The sequence below is a fragment of the Anthonomus grandis genome, chromosome 3 (assembly GCF_022605725.1).
Source record: "Anthonomus grandis grandis chromosome 3, icAntGran1.3, whole genome shotgun sequence".
Classification (NCBI taxonomy): Eukaryota; Metazoa; Arthropoda; class Insecta; order Coleoptera; family Curculionidae; genus Anthonomus; species Anthonomus grandis.
Window position 1 is genome coordinate 21,987,390 of NC_065548.1, and position 17,736 is coordinate 22,005,125.

Sequence of the window (17,736 nt, forward strand, 5' to 3'; positions counted from 1 at the left end):
ATCTGTATACTGGGCGAGCGATTTTTCAATTTCGGGGTATGGAGTCTGCTTCCCACACAATGTATAGCAACCAACGTGAACAGGTTTAGCTAATCACTAGTTAGAGGTGGAAAATATCGAACGGGTTAAGGATAGAAAAGTACAATTATTGGCTAGTAACTTAGGATTGTGAGAATGAACGATTCTTTAATCGCCAAAACAGATATCTTCCTTTCAATTACTTATTTGGAGATGATAAAATCAATAAAAACAGTCATTTTGATGATAGTTTTAGTTAATACAAATATTAAACACTGCTTAGACCCACTGTTCTTGTCAATTAAGAAACCCATATATTAAGTTTCATAGGGAACCAAATTAATATCAATTCCTTATTTGGTCTATTACATAATTTATTATTACAATAACATTTTGCAATTAAATGTATCTCTTCTTTAAGTGGCACTTTTTTTAGTGGCAAATGTATCCATACTAAATAATCTATAGCAAAATCCATTACCAAACATTCGTGGAGCAAAACTAAAAAACACTATGATTTAACGTATCACGTGCGTATCATAATAACAATGTTTATCCTATTTCTCACGTCAAGAATAAAATACTATTAATAATATCACATTACTTATTTTTTTTTAGGTGGAGGTACCCAGCCTCCAAAATGGCGTTCCAGTTCTTCAGCAACTGCCAAGCATAATCTGTCTTGATACGGTGCAGCAATCACTTGCACACCAATAGGCATTCCATTCGTATCTAGGCCACATGGGACCGCACTTGCTGGGAGCCCTAATGCATTAGCCAGTATAAGGTAAGCATAGATATTCTTAAAAAACATTTGGTTATGCTTATGGGCAGGTCCAATGGATGTTGGAAGAATAATAACACCATTATCCCCAAGTTTTTCCTAAATATTTAATCAGTGGTCATTGAATTAAATTCAGAAATTGTAATCTTACCAGAACCTCTTGTTTCATTTCTTCATATTTAGCTGTATAGTTGCCGACGAAACACTGATAAATTTTTTGTATAACGTAAGCGTACATTAAATTCAAAGTAAATCTTGATTTCCAGAAAATTGATAGGACTAGTTCTGTCCAGAAATTTGCATTTTCCTAGAAATAATATGACATAATTTTTTTATTAATCAAATCCTTTGCTAAGGTGTCTTTCTCTTACCCATTTAAGTGCATCTGGAATATCTTTTAAAGTGTACAATTCTGAGCCACATATATACATGGCTTTATTAAAACTCATGAAATTATATTTAATAAGTTTACACCCTTTTATTTCTGTTAAATATTTAACCGATTCATTTACGGCCTTTTTAATGCTATCTGAAACTTTTGGCTGAGTTATGTCGTGGAGCTCTTCTATACAGAATATATTTATTTGCTTTAGGTCAACCTAAAATTTTGTAAGCTCAAAATACCTGAAAGGATATCATTCATCACAATTTACTTACCCTTTCACTAATTTTCAGTTCTGCACACTTTTTGTCATTGCACATAACATTCATCATAAGTCTTAAATCACAAGCATAACGAGTTAGAGGTCCTATAACTAAAAACTGTTGGTATTTAGGATCTTCCCCTAGAGGCCAATGACCCTTTAGAGCTACAACCTCTAAAAAAAGAATATATTAACTAGAACTACGTGTATAAAATATCATAGCTTTTACTTGGGGTAGGTTTATGAGAAAATACTCCATTAAAGAGAGCTGGTAATCTCAGAGAGCCTGCTATATCAGAACCTATGCCTACCAAAGAAGCTGCTGATCCTAAAAGTGCTCCCTTAAATAAACATTATTAAACATTATTATAAAAACATTATTTCTTATGACGTATCTTACCTCACCTCCAGACGATCCTCCAGGAGTACAAGTTGTATTATAAGGGTTATTGGTATATCCATTTACATGACTCCAAGTTTCCCAGCTAATAACTAATTCTGGCGTAGTCGAAACTAATAAAATTATACCGCCGCAGCTTTTAATTTTTGCCACAACTTCCCCATCCGTTTGCGCCGTAAAGCCTTTCCTGGATAAAAGGCCACAACAAAGACTCAGCCCTAAAAAATCAATTTTATTTTTGGTATTTTATAGTTTTGAACTTTTGACCTTTTACGCCACATGATTCTTTAACAGTGACGGGAACACCTAAAAGAGGTTTAAATTTTTCTATTTCCTCTAGGGTTAATGAGGTTTTTTGCAGATAAGCGTCGACTTGTTTTGCTTCCCTTAAAGCCTCTCTAAATCTGTCCTCCACGATGGCATTCAAAATGGGATTGACGTCTTTAATTCTCTGTATATATGCTTTGCAAACTTCGAGTGCCGATATCTATAATGTAATTTAATTTTTTTTGGAAACTTCAAATTAGAAACATTTTATGGAATAAAATCTTTAAAAAAGTTTATTTACTCAGAACGAGTTAAGCCACTTTTCTTCCCGGCAAGGCAGAAAATTGTATACTTACAACAGAGGGAAATAAGGAATGTCTGGATCGCATGTTTGTCACCCGTGGCTTCGCCTTGGCCAAATTACATGCGATCCTGCATTCATTTCCTTTTCTCTCTAGCGTAGTAATCTACGATATCTCTTATCGGCTTAAAAATAATAATGTTTTTATCTTAGCAAAGCTAAGTTATCCCGCGGATTTAAATATTTTTCATAAAAATTTTAATAAAATTTTTATTTTAATAAAGAATAATGATGTGAAATATGCATAACAATGATGCAATTATGACATTTAAATGACGCAAGTAGAAAATAATTAATATGGATATAAACAGTACATAAAAATAATAGGTGGGGAGCAAGATAAAATCATAAAGGTCAAACCGCAGACGAACTACAAAATACGATTATCCTCGCTTAGCTATTGACTTCGGTCAAACTTTGTGAAATTTTAATTAACGGGAATTTAAAGTTCATCGACTCATAAGAAATAATTTTTTCTCTTAACAAATAATAGAATATTTATTATAACAGCGATTTTGCTTAAAAAGATGAAGTAAATAAATAAATTGCTTTATTATTCGGTTTTAAAATAAAATATATCAGCAGTGATATTAAAAAGTTATTGATACTAAACTTTTAAAAAGATAGGTTGATCGCGATACTTCGAAAGATGGGAAACAAACGGAGTATCCCGAAAAACCTGTTCTTTTGGTATTTAACTCGCCATGCTATTTTTAATTTTTTAACAAAATTTTTTTTTTCACGTAGGGATATCAAGACATTATAGTAATGATTTTAAAGATTTATCAAACCAAAAAATGTAAATCTGCTAAGAAAAAGATATTTAACCGTGATTTTAACGTTTTATTTCATAAATATGGATCCTTATAACTTAGATCAAAATCAAATCAAAATACTATTATTTGCCTAAATAAACACAAAAAATAAATATACAGGGTGTTTCACTTTTTTGTAGCAGGACTTTAACAGTATTTAGAAAAATTAATTTTAAGGCAGGTTTCTCATATAAATATTGATCGTCAAACTTTTTGTTTCTGAAATACAGGGCGTCAAAGTTTCCCAAAAAAAAAGTTTTTATTTTTTAATATCCGAACTATCAAAGATATTGAAATCAAAATTGGTATAAACAATTCTAGGATGAAGGGTCATAATCGTAAATAATGTCATGTTTCTACGTTGACCAGTGGCGGAGATATGACTAATTAATAATGTTAATGTGACTAAAAAAGAAGCACGGCACTGGATTAAGTCGATTAAACGATCATTTCTAAATAGTGCATTTAATTGTAAACAAAAATGCCCTCTTGATATTTTTTCGTATCTGACTCCGTTTTCTCCTCAAATTGGGTTGTAAAAATCACTTAAGATTTGAAGATAAATTTATTTCAACCGTCTAATAAATCGCAACATAGAATAATACCACAAATACTTATAACTTATTTATAACAAACAACAGATTACAAGAACACAACAAACAATTAACAAATTTAAAGAAGGTGTTCGAAATGTGAACCATTTTCTGCAATACATAATTCACATCGACGAATAACCGAACGTGAAATGTTATTTAAAAATGGTACTATTTTATTACAAGCAGTCCTAATTCTATTTATAAGATCATCCCTTGTTGGAACAGGTGTCGCATACACTCTTTCTTTTAAAAATCCCCATACTGAAAAGTCTAAGGGGTTTAAGTTCTGGATAATGGGTATCCAACCAGTTTCGCACAATTCTCCCATAATGCGCAGGACAACCGTCAAGCTGGAACCAACTCCGTCTCCTTAAATTTAAAGGAATATCTCTCCACATATTCGCATGCTCCCGTTCTAAAAATTCCAAGAAGGCTGCAGCATTTACCCGTGGTGGCAAAAAATATGGTCCAAAAAGTCGATTGTCATAAATACCAATCCAGACATTAACACTAAATTCATGCTGGAAGTTTCTTGGTCGAATTCCATGTGGCCAAATGTGCTGATTATGAAAATTGACCACTCCACGCCGAGTGAAGCACGACTCATCGCTCCACAACACGTTATTTATAAAACCTGGAGTATTATTAGCTGCATTAAGAATCCAATGACAAAATGCAGTTCTTTATTGTTCATCTCCTGATTGTAATCCCTGAACAGGTTGCAAATGATAAGGACGTCTATGATCCCGTTTTAACACTCGGTAAACACGGGAAGCTGAAATTCCTAAACCAGCAGAAACTCTTCTAATACTTGTTGTAGGATCTCTGTTGAACTCACGCAAAATTTGTTGCCTATTTCTCTCTATTCGAAAATTTACATTATTTTTATTTCGTCGTACATTGCCTAAACCATTCTCAATAATTTGTCGATGGACTCTTACAAATACAGAAGGATGTGGATGCCTTCTAATCGGATATCTGCGCATATATTCCCGGGCTGCTTCTGCGGAGTTTCCATTTGCAACCCCATAAATAAAGTGGATATCCGCTAACTCTTGATTTGAAAACATAAATGGCATTTTGACACCAAAACGATAAGAAGAAATAAATAAATAACGCTTTTTGAGAACGCAATTGCAATTTGACACTATAATACTAATATGACATTTACATTTTATGACACTGTTTTTATTTCATGGCACACTATTCAAATTATTAAAATAAATTAATATAAATAACATTTCACGTTCGGTTATTCGTCGATGTGAATGAGCTTGGAAACGACAATTCGATTATTTTTTAGTAAAAAAGAGCAGGCTCCAACTTAAATTTAGCAATTTATTTAAGTTCTCTAGCATTTATAGTTACTTCACAATTAATTTTCAAAGTTCGAATAAATACGCCATGTTTAATTTTTTCCTTGTACCAGCGCGGCCGGGATGATAAGTCACAGGCGCCCAAGTGGACGCGACGACCGACGCTAGCATGTCGACCGCGCACGCTGCTTTGTTAATATTATTATGCATGTTTTTGCCGTTGTTTGTGTTTTTCAAAATGTCTGCTCCACATATCTGCTATAAATATTGTATTATATTTTAATAACTTCATATGTACATATGTTCTATGTCGAAAAACGCCTTAGACAAGGAAAATGGTTGGACCGGTATTAGCCTATAATTACAATGTTAACGAAGTGAGCCGAATTTTTCTCGCATTATGGTGACACGCTTACTTGTTTTTGAGTGTATTTTAAGAGATTCTTGTTTTTTTTTTAAGTAAAATTTTTGGTGAAATCTATATTTTTTGGATATTTCATCAAAGTGGGATGTTCAGTGTTTTGATTTAAATTTCGTAAGAAAAATAATTGCCATATGACATTTTTGCAGATTTGGTGGCAAGCAGCTCGTTTCAGGTGCGTGATTACAGGTCCAGTCATTTTCCTTGTCTAAGAAAAATGCTTAGTTTTGAAAAACAAGATGTCAAAGTAAAAGTTTATTTTTAATTATTTTTGAATAGAGTTTATAGTTTTAAAATATTTACGTTTATATAATGGATAAGTTGTCTGACTGACCACGAACAAATTCCTGCTCCACTGTAATTAGTCAACAAGCAAAATACGTCAATAATAAAAGTTAAAAGTCAAAATGTCAACAAACAAAACCACCCTGTCAAAATAACGACTGGGCACTAGGCTGTGGCTGGCTGGCTAGCGAGCGCTCTATAATACACCGTCGCGTCGGCGTCTATGACGTAGCGCGTAATTGGGACGGAATCTCGGGAGGTATAAAAAACCCCATACTAACAGCCTTATAACTTTGCAAATACTTACCCTAACAACTTGAAATAAACGTCATTGTTCTTATAAACTTATGCTGTATTTATTTTTGGGAAAATATATATATTTTTTTTCAAATTTTCCAAGCCCATTATGTATTGCAGAAAATGGTTCACATTTCGAACACCTTCTTTAAATTTGTTAATTGTTTGTTGTGTTCTTGTAATCTGTTGTTTGTTATAAATAAGTTATAAGTATTTATGGTATTGTTCTATGTTGCGATTTATTAGACGGTTGAAATAAATTTATCTTCAAATCCTAAGTGATTTTTACAACCCAATTTGAGGAGAAAACGGAGTCAGATACGAAAAAATATCAAGAGGGCATTTTTGTTTACAATTAAATGCACTATTTAGAAATGATCGTTTAATCGACTTAATCCAGTGGCGTGCTACTTTTTTAGTCACATTAACATTATTAATTAGTCATATCTCCACCACTGGCCAACGTAGAAACATGACATTATTTACGATTATGACCCTTCATCCTAGAATTGTTTATACCAATTTTGATTTCAATATCTTTGATAGTTCGGATATTAAAAAATAAAAACTTTTTTTTTTGGGAAACTTTGACGCCCTGTATCTCAGAAACAAAAAGTTTGACGATCAATATTTATGTGAGAAACCTACCTTAAAATTAATTTTTCTAAATACTGTTAAAGTCCTGCTAGAAAAAAGTGAAACACCCTGTATATGCGTAAGTATAGTAACCGACTAAAGAAATGTTCATGAAACAAATTAGGAAGACATCGACATTATAAAACTAATACATAAACACGAAAAACACTGGGAATTCACCAATGTTCGCGTAACCGTGTGATACCACCCTTCTAAATAATAAAAACAATACCTATTTTATAAACCCTAGCTTATTTACAAAAAGAAAATAAAAATAAAATTAATCAAACATATTGACTGTGGAGTGCAAAGCACAGAGGAAGAACTTCCGGGAAAGAAAATCGGATACAAAAAGTCAATGGCTAACTTTAAAATATATATATTATTTTAAAATTAAAATTGAATAGGTCGCACACAGTTGTCAAAATCGATCTGAAGAAGTCAAACGTAATCATGAATTGATAAAAATAGTAAAACAGGTCTTTGAAAAAGTTATTTATTAAAAAAGAAAGAAAAAAAAAACATATATTATATATTTCTATGTGTGTATATAATCATGTATACAGGGTGTCCCGTAATTATGTCCTATGTCCCAGTATTGGACATAGGTTAATGTTGATACCTGACAAGAAAATAAACCGTTTGAGCTTAGCAAAATGTAATTGGTTTTCGTTCTACAGGGTGTTAAAACTAATTTTTTACCAAACATTTATTGAAATATTTTAGAATCCACTGGACAGATTAATCTAAAATTTGACGTACTCTTATTATTTGGGATGAGGAAGACGAATATGATATCTATTTTGCCATTGCCACTAGATGGCGCCACATACAACAACATTGAGTGATTAAAAAGGTCATAACTTTTTTGACCTCCCTGTACGTACATTTGCGAGTGAAAATAATAAAAACATATAATTCTAGTCAAAAAAGGTATACTTCTTTGATCTCCAAAAAGTAGACCGTTTTCAAAATAAACGCATTTTTTTATAAGGTTGCGTATGACCACTTAATCTAAAATTTAATTAACAACGATAAAATTAGAAAAGGCTGTTGATTATAATAATTGTTCAAAATGTTCACCATCCACTAGGACACATTGTCTAATTCTTTTATTTAAATTTTGCCTGACTCCAAACAATGATTCTTCTTGGGCCCTGATGGTACTGCCTCCTTCCACAATCTTTTGCCACAATTCTAAACGGTTATTTATTTTATTTTTATACACAAGTGATTTCAAGTAGCCCCAGAAATAAAAATCTAAGGGATTAAAATCGGGACTACGCGCAGGCCACGGATATTTACTACCTCTACCAATTCATTTATGAGGATAAATTTCGTCCGAGTAATTTCTGACTTGCAGTGAATAATGTGCCGGTGCACCATCGTGCATATACCAACTGTCACGTCTTAAATTTAGGGGCACATCTTCTAGAAGAATGGGTAGATCATTCCTCAAGAAATTTAGATAACGTTCTCCATTAAGCTTAGCTGGCAATTCAAACGGTCCCACAATACAATCCCCAAACATACCACACCAAATATTTATTGAAAACTCATGTTGAAAATGGTGTTCTTGGAAAGCATGAGGATTTTCCATCGAATAGATATGATTGTTACGCCAATTAAAAACACTTCCCCTTGTGAACGTGGCTTCATCCGTAAATAAAATTTTATTACAAAAAATGGATCATTAAATTGGCGCTCTCTTAAAAATTGACTGAATTGGAGTCTTGCAGGAAAGTCTTGAGGAAGAAGATTTTGAACTGGAGTGAAATGATACAGATACAGTTTTTCTTGGCGTATAATTTTGGACACTGAAGATTTCCTTACACCAGTGGCTGCCTCAATACGTCTTGTGCTGGTTTCAGGATTTTCGATAACACGAACCAAAATTTCATCTTCCATATCTGCTCCAATTATCCTTGGTCTTCCCGCATTTACGTTTTTTGAACGAAATGAGCCCGTTTTGCCTAATCTATCGTACAACGCTTTAAATGTTTGATGATTTGGCTGCCTTCTATCCGGATACAGATCTAAATAACGCTGCGCTGCTCTTCGACTCGAAAATTTTCTTGAGCGTATACACATACTATATCCCGCATCTGAGCATTAGAAAAATCATTGTGACGCGGCATTTTTAAGCGAAAATAACACAACAAGAACACGAGCTTTAGCCAAATTAAAGACTTACTTATTAATACTTCACCTTGATAGGTCGTAGTTATGATGTGTTCATCCTAGGCGAAGCCTACTTTGTAAAACTCCGATAATAATTTGTTCATACGCAACCTAATACAAAAATGCGTTTATTTCGAAAACGGTCTACTTTTTGGAGATCAAAGAAGTATACCTTTTTTGACTAGAATTAAATGTTGTTTTATTATTTTCACTCGCAAATGTGCGTACAGGTAGGTCAAAAAAGTTATGACCATTTTAATCACTCAATGTTGTTGTATGTGGCGCCATCTAGTGGTAATGGCAAAATAGATACCATATTCGTGTTCCTCATCCCAAATAATAAGAGTACGCCAAATTTTAGGTAAATCAGTCCAAAATATTTCAATAAATGTTTGGTAAAAAATTAGTTCTAACACCCTGTAGAACGAAAACCAATAACATTTTGCTAAGCGATATTGAGCTCAAACGGTTTATTTTCATGTCAGGTATCCTACATTAACCTATGTCTAATTAATTACGGGCACCCTGTATATTTGAAATATATGTACATATTTATACTTACACTTTAACAAAATTTATGTGCCACACCTCTGATTACAAACCAATTGTTTTTTAATAGCCTTCGAAAATTTATTTAAGGTAAAATTTTTAATTTCGTCTGGTATTTCATTCCATAATTTAACTCCTATAAAATTAAAGGACTTTTGAAAATTTGACCTTCTTTGTTCTGGTTCGAAAACTGTACTGTGTGGTATTGTGAAATTGTAGACCTTTATGTAAAATCTTATATATAAATGTCGTTAAGTAATTTTTTCGTCTGTTGTTAGAATGAAAAGTTTGTTTATATGAGGAGTAATGTGATCTTTATACGCTATGTCAAATGAAAATTGTAAACAAGAATTTTGTAATTTTTGAATCGATTCTGTCAAGTCTGCTGCTAAAGAACTACCATAAAGCACATCCGCATAGTCCATAATCGACAAAACTAACTAAACTGTTGCATAAAAAATACTTTGTTTCTGGTGGTATATGCTATTTAATATTTCAGTATATGCTATTTGATATTCCAGTCTTCTCAATCTCATGTAGGCAATACTTAATTTATGTTTCACGTGACCTTGAAATGATAGTTTACAGTCCAAAGTAACACACAGATTCTTAACTTCAGTAACAATTGGTAGATATTTATCATTTATTTTGGCGATAAAGTTTTCGGAGATCCTTTGAAGTTTGTGTTTTATTCCACCAAAAAATAAAGTTGACGACTTTGAAGGGTTCAGTTTTAAGTTGTAACTTTTTGCAAATGTATTGATACCATCTAGATCTTTAATAAACTTTATTTCCACAGCGTGTAGGTCATTTTCGGGAAAAGATAAATAAATCTGTGAATTGTCTACATACTGTTGCAGCTTACAATATTGTATATAAGCCCGCATATCTGCGACATACATATATCGAAAAAACTGCAAGAAAATGAGAGCGATTTTTAAGATATAATGAAAAAAATCTATAGAATATCTTGACAGGCCAAAATATTTTAATTTTGCTAAAAGCATTTTGTGACTAATGGTATTAAAAGCCCTACTAAAGTCTAAGAGACCCAAATATGTACCATTTTTATTTTTTCTGTCTTGCATATTGCTCTAAATTCTTTTCTACTCATTACAAATGTTAATAGTGCAACAAATCATTATTATTATTTGTGAACTTTGACCTTTCTTTCTAATCAATTTAGGTATTTTCCTAATTCATAATAAAAAGGTTTTTTAATTAGTTTTCATTTTTTTATTGTAAGAAATTTAATAACTTTAAAGTTATTGAATTTCTTAAATAGACATTTTTGAAATATTGAATAATAATGAGTTCAATATTATTTATATTGAACTTAAGGTTATTATTAGTATTTATTATTATTATTTTATTAGATAAAAGCCCAGAATTTACATTCTGTATAGCTCTATGAACTAAGTAGGCATTACAATATATTTGAATAAATCTTGAAATGTCAGCTTCCAAATTTAAACACTAAACATGTCCAATCTATATTCTTGAAACAGTTTACAGAAGGAGCAGTTATGACATCTACGGGTAACGAATTCCAAACATCAAACACTCTATTAGGCAAAAACATTTGACGTGTTTTTGTTTTATATATTTGTTTTTTTAATTTTAAAGTGTGACCGCGAAGTCTAATATCCCGATTTCTTTTAAATAGTTCGTTTAGATCACAGCCCAAATAATAATACAGGATCCTGAATGTAAAAATTAAATCACCACGAAGCTTTTGTTTATCAAAAGTTAGCAAGTTTGCATTTGAAAGTCTCTCGCTGTAGGTAAGTCTCGGCATACGCAAACCATATGTAGATCGTGCAGCGCGTCGCTGCAACAATTCAAGTAAATTTTTGTCGCGCACCAAGTCCGCGCACAAGACGGGACCTGTATATTCAATAATAGGCCGGACAAACGTGGTATACAACTTCATAAAATTGTGAAATGGAATTTTAACAAAAGCCTTTTGTAGCAGATACAACATAGAATTTGCACGTTTCACAATTGAGGCAATATGCTGGGACCAAGAAAGATCCTTAGTTACTATTATTCCGAGATCACAATAAGATTCGACTTTTTTAAGTTCAATGTTATTTATTTGGTAAGGTAGCTGGGGATTATTTTTTCCTAAATGTAACAACACACACTTGTCCGCGTTAAGAGGAAGTAACCATTCACTGCACCACTTCCAAATAGTGTCCAGATCGGCTTGCAATTGTTAATGAGAAGTTAGGGGCACTGCATATATTTTTGTGTCGTCAGCAAACATTGATACGCAACTTTTTAGTTCTGAAGGTAAATTACACGTGTAAGCCAGGAACAGGAGAGGCCGAGGACGGAGCCCTGAGGGACTCCGCTGGATACTGGATAGAATTTTGATATGGTGCCCCCCACCCTCACTTTGAACTTTCTGTTTTTTAAAAAGTCTTCAATCCAATTTAACAATTCTCCTCTAATGCCAAGATGTTCTAGCTTATATAACAATCGCTTCGTGGGAACTCTATCAAATGCCTTAGCAAAGTCAAGGTAGTTGACATCTATTGGTTGGTTTTTGTCTAAGGTGTTATCCACTGGTTAAGACATTGAAGGGTAAGTAATCGTAGAGCGACCCCTTACAAATCTGTGTTGGATATTGGGTATTACATAATTTTCAGTAAAGAATGTTTGCACTTCATCTCGAACAGTGGACTCCATAATTTTGCAAGCAATCGATACTAGGCTTATCGGCCTATAGTTGCCTGCTGATAACTTATCGCCTTTTTTAAAAATTGACGTGACAGATACGACTTTTCACTGTTCAGGTACAGAGTTTTTAATCATTGAGTATTTCATTACTTTTGCAAGAGGCGCAGCTACCACTTCACTGCATTTTCGGTTATAAAAATAAGATTTGGGTTTGTTAGTTGAATTTTGTAGACAAACTCATTGTATTTAGCCAATAAACTGCCTAGGTTTGTATATAAGATTTTCCATTCGAGAAAAGATGTATCTAATCGTTTTTTGTGTCTACAGACACAATTTCTGGTACCCCTTTTATGTAGTTGATGGTAAGGTTATCTTCACCATTAGCATTTTTACGTTTAAGTTCTTCTCGTAATTGGGTTAAATAGTTAAGTTGATTTTTGGTTAACGTAACAGTTTCTTTACCGTGCTAGCATCAGTAAAGGTAACTTTAATGTAGCGAGGGCGTCCTCCGGGTTTTAGTACTTGGCCCAATCTCAAAACGGAAGTTGGAGATGGTACGTGCTCATTAATATTTTCACAGTTAATGTTTTCATGACCTCCGTAGTATCCTTTTGTTTACGAGTTGTGACGTCACCAAGGGATTCTGGAATCCCTTTAATCAAGACGTTTTTAGATTTATTCTTTCAACCGTTTCGGCGGTAACTTCTACCAACGTATTTGGCTCCAAAACAACACTTGGAGTCCTCGTTTGAGTCTCAAGATGGCTGATTTTAGTGTTCAGTATATCGATTTTCTCTAAAAGCTCCACTTTTAATGCCACTATAGACTCCCTCATAGCGGTCAGTTGATCAAAGTTTTCATTACAGCCGTTGTAAAGGATTTTCAGTGTTTTGATTTTAATGCGCGTAAGGCGCGAGTGGTCATCCGCAGAGAGGCCTGTACACGCGACATGCAGGTCCGCCTTGCAGCTGTCACACTGAATGCCACAAAACACAAATATATAGCTGAATGCGTGCCGTGGATCGAGCGCCGGCTGTAGATAGTTTGCAGTTTGCACATATCCCCGCCATCAAAAAAACTATGGCTGCTTGTTTACGGTGATAATGAAAACAATAATTACTTACAGATGTTGTCTTTCTTTTTATAGTAATATGTTATAGAAACACCAACATTTCTTTGCACATTTCAACTCTACACATCTCACACTATCCAAAGGTGCTAAATTATACTTTTCCAACGTTTAACTTGAAAACTGAGCAGATTTTTAGTAAGAGCAAAATATACCTGCTATACTTGTAAGCCGCGATGTCGAATCCATAACTTAAAAAAAAAAAAACAAAATGGCCGCGATAAGAAAAAAGAAGTTGAGGATGGAATCTCAGAACCGAAACGTCGAAAACAAAAACTGAATTCAGGTATGCGTTGTCCTTAAAAAGTTGTCCTAATAATGTTTTTACAGATCTTAAAAATACGTTGAAATAAAAAAATATAGCTCTTTTTCAAAAATGCAACTTTTTGATTTTTTCCAAATATTTCAAAATCAGAATAAAATAAAATCGTTCTGAATTGGTAACTAAATGCCCTACAACTTTCTCTATTTTACCAATTTTCTATCTCTAATAGTTTCCAAGATACCCACACATGTACACCCAATTTGGGCCACACTGTATATATCAGTTTATCATTTTAATATATATTTATTTTTTAGATGAATTATCTAAAAAACAAAATAAAGAAGAACAAGTTATTCCTGAAAAATAAGTATCAAATATTAGAACCGTACAAAAAGACTTTGGTAATAAAGGATTTAGAAAAGACTTAAATGTTAGTGATAAACCCACTTCACAATCTTCTAACAAAGATGTACAGACTATCTCAATTTGATAAAAAATTAGAAAGGTTAGTAGCAAGAAGGGGAACATTTCGGTTAAAAAAGTATATGCTTGGCAATGTGGGAATAATGTTAATAGTGTACCTGATTATGGAACAGATCTGTATAATCACTACCAAGTTACTTGTTTCTAGTTTATTTTGGGATAATGGATAAAAATGTAAAATTGGCTAAACTATACTCTTTTGCCTATTGGATTGATAAAATGGTTTTAATAAATTATTGACAAGAATCAGTAAAAAAGGTGGTAAACATAATAACGTTAAATCATTATGAACCTGGAATAATAAAATATGTAAAAAATATAAAACAAAATGCTTCTCCATTATTAATTTGTTTTTTCTTTTTCTAGGGTTTATCCAATTTTTACTTTCAAGTGCACTTAAACCAGTGATAGACTTATTGTCCGTAACTTTTTCTCTATGGTCTAGTTTATCATTGATGTATTGGACGGGTTTCTTATTGCAAGTACGACAGGCCCGGTCGCGGATCCATCTCCCGAGTTACTCTTCTTTGGTTCCAGTGGGCAGTATTAGCTTAAGGTAAATCTGGAACTCGCAAGTGCCTTCGGGGCTGCTTGGCTATTGGATATTATTAAGATTTGCTTGTTTTTATGGGTTTTTTTATTATTTTTTCTTGGTTTCCTCGTATACTTTTTTTAGATTTTCTCAAAAAATTGCAGCTCTCACGTTTTTGTCGGTCTTTGAACCAGATCAGACTCCTGCAAATCCTACATCTAGTATCGTATCAGCCTGGATTTGCCTTAAATAATCAAACGAAGTAGCAACAGAACTGTTATACAAGTTTATTTTCGTATCTTAATCAGTTTCTCTTGTTGTTATTTACAGTATTTACAATCGTTACCACAGAACTATAGATTACTAATTCGTAAACTATTTATCTCTGGTTCTTTTGCAAATGCCACGACTTTAAAGACTCGTCAATTGGAAAAAAGTACATTTTTTATATATAGCTCTCCCACCACACGTCCCAATGGAATCTGACACTGGCAAAATTGGAAAAATATCGTAAATGGTTAACCGTAACGAGTAAGAAAGCGAATCTTATAGAGGATGGCTTTAAATGCTACATCATGGAATTAAAAACTAATATCAGAAACTTCGGAAACCATCATTAATTACTATGATTCCCTAGATTACCAATCTAAATCCACCGGTCATTATAAGTAGGTACCGTAAATAATCAATGTAAGTAGAGATATGCATAATATATAAAAAGCGATGTGATGATTGTTTATTTAAGCGATTTACTAAACTAATTTTTACTAACTTCTACTTAACGTTTTAGGATTTAGTATAATTAAAGTTTATGTTCTTATTTAAATTTCCTTTATCAATGAGTAAAAGTATTGGAAACAAAATAATATAATTTTTTCTAATTTAACTTGTGCTAAAAATAAGTGGTTTATTCATAAATGTAAAAATCAATAATTTAATATAAGTAGAGATATACATAATCTATAAAAAGCAATATAATGATTATTCATTTAAAAGATCATGTTTACAATTTACGGTTTATTAGAGTTCATGTTCTGAAATAAATTTAATTTATCAGTAGGTGAAAGCTATTAAAAGAAAAATATCTATTAAAATATCTAGACTAAACTACTTTTGGTGCTTTTGTACATTTTTGGTCTGTCATCAAAGTTATTGTTAAATATTAATTCACTACCGACTCACGTTTAAAATACCTTAATTTACCACTAAATGAAACTAATGTGTAAATTATTATAGGTATAGAGAATCACAATCATCACCATATTTAAGGGAATCATAATTTATCTCTGGTTTAAAATTATATTTTGTCGAAAAAGAAAATTTTCTATAGACATCTTTAAAATGCATTTTTAAAATCTTTAGTCTAATAAACATGTTAATAATTGTAATGTTTTTAACTTAGTTTCAAATATTTATTACCTCGATATTTTCTGATTTTGTTTAAATTGGTAGGCTATCAAAAATTAGTAAATGAAAAATTTTGATGAATATTTAAAGAAGCTTTAATAAAAAAATAACAAACATGACGTAAAACAAATTTGCTTATTTTGAATTTTTAAAATATAAAACCAAAAACATTACATTACGCTTACCTTTTTATGTCTAATTTTCTTTGCCAATTCTGTAGCATTAATTTTCAAAATATCTTCATTTTTCAGCGGAGGCAGATATAGCCTCTTATTTTTTGCAGCACATTTAAAAAACGGCTCGGTAATAAAATCTAAAATTCTTGTCAAAACCAGCAAAATTGTCAATAATATTTCCATTTTAAGGCCTACTAATTTTTAGGCAGCTTATTAAGAAAACCTAAAACAGACTGTATTAAAATACAGCACTATAAAAAGCCAACATGCTAAATATTTATAAAACTTTGTTTAATTCTGACCCCCCGCTAACCTTTTTGTATTGTTTAAATAATCCAAAATAGTCTTATCATTTGTTTTTAATAATAATGAATGTTATATAGGCAAAATGAAACTAATTTTAGTGTTAAATATACGATGAGGGTATACTAATTTAACTTTTTTTTATGAGAGTTTTGATACAGTAGATGCACAAATTAATACGAGCAATGTCCAAAGTAACACGATGCATAAGTCATCATTTATAGGATTTTCAGGTATTAATTTTACAATTATTATTTGCAGTTTGGTTGATTCCTTTTTGAAATTTAATTTGTCTTTAAGTTTAAAATGCAAAGAAAATTAAGAGTATATTTTTTTTTCAAAACGCCTTAATTTTTAAATATTTTCCAGCTTATCTTTTAATATTATAATTTTTATTTTAATTCTTAAAAATTGGTTTCATTTATCTAATTAATAATACTTATGAACAATAAACTAATGTGAGAGTGTGTGAGAATGTGTGAGAAATATATATGACAAATTTTCTTAACAAAATATATTTTGATTTTGAAAACTAAATTTACAAAAAAATAAAATAAACGTACAACTAAGCTAATTAAAAAAATACTTACATCATTTAAGGTAGTAATACTCTTGATACTGAAGACAGTTTGACTGCAACACAAATTTTTAATCTTATAAAATCCGACGTGTTTGTTCTAAAGTAAACTGTGGTTTATCTTCCGCTTCCAAATAAAGGGGTCCCTCTTCTGTACAGATTATTTTCTTGAATTTTTACTTTCACATTATGTAATTTTATAGTTTTATAAGAAGAGATGTAACCATGTTATATATCTGCCAATAGACTACTTGATAGTATATGTCACAGGGTCACCTTTTCCACTTGGACCTTGACCATCAACCTATACAATTAATTATAACTATTTCCTATTTTTTGTTTTTAGTTACAGCGTAGGCTTTAGACCATTAAGTGCAACTATGTAAATGAGGTTCTTAAAATAATTTTCAATATACTTAACAAACTTGTTTGTGACATCAAGATTGATATTGCAAGGTTAGTTAATGGGGCAAATTATAAAGTTGTTAAATGTTTTTCCATTTTTTTTTCAATTCCATTTAAATTATTGTAGTGCAAACAATCATGTAAAAAAATGTAGGCTATTTACATATCGTTTCCGACGATTTTTATTATTTGGGTCTTAAAGTT

General features: G+C 31.8%; 1 protein-coding gene across 2 annotated transcripts; it reads right to left on the bottom strand.

The window, feature by feature from the left end:
* Positions 1 to 371: 371 nt before the first annotated feature.
* LOC126734158 (fatty-acid amide hydrolase 2-like) lies at positions 372 to 17,484 on the bottom strand. Of its 2 annotated transcripts, none has more exons than XM_050437689.1 (9): positions 17,141 to 17,484; positions 16,257 to 16,470; positions 2,114 to 2,333; positions 1,847 to 2,064; positions 1,676 to 1,787; positions 1,460 to 1,620; positions 1,174 to 1,401; positions 960 to 1,109; positions 372 to 901 (listed from the first exon to the last, which is right to left on the bottom strand). In XM_050437689.1, the coding sequence occupies exons 2-9, from the start codon at positions 16,428 to 16,430 to the stop codon at positions 623 to 625; spliced, it is 1,542 nt and encodes a 513-aa protein (XP_050293646.1). In that variant the 5' UTR covers positions 16,431 to 16,470; positions 17,141 to 17,484; the 3' UTR covers positions 372 to 622. The 2 variants fall into 2 exon arrangements, with proteins under 2 accessions (XP_050293646.1, XP_050293645.1); XM_050437688.1 differs by having other exon boundaries at positions 954 to 1,109; positions 17,141 to 17,481.
* Between the last annotated feature and the right edge of the window lie 252 nt (positions 17,485 to 17,736).

Excerpts from the sequence above, each read along its gene's own strand:
- LOC126734158 (XM_050437688.1), bottom strand. The coding sequence starts at position 16,430 with ATGGAAATATTATTGACAATTTTGCTGGTTTTGACAAGAATTTTAGAT. Across the intron at positions 1,621-1,675 it reads TTCTCATAAACCTACCCCAA|AGGTTGTAGCTCTAAAGGGT; the intron begins GTAAAAGCTATG and ends TTCTTTTTTTAG. Across the intron at positions 1,402-1,459 it reads AACTGAAAATTAGTGAAAGG|GTTGACCTAAAGCAAATAAA; the intron begins GTAAGTAAATTG and ends ACAAAATTTTAG.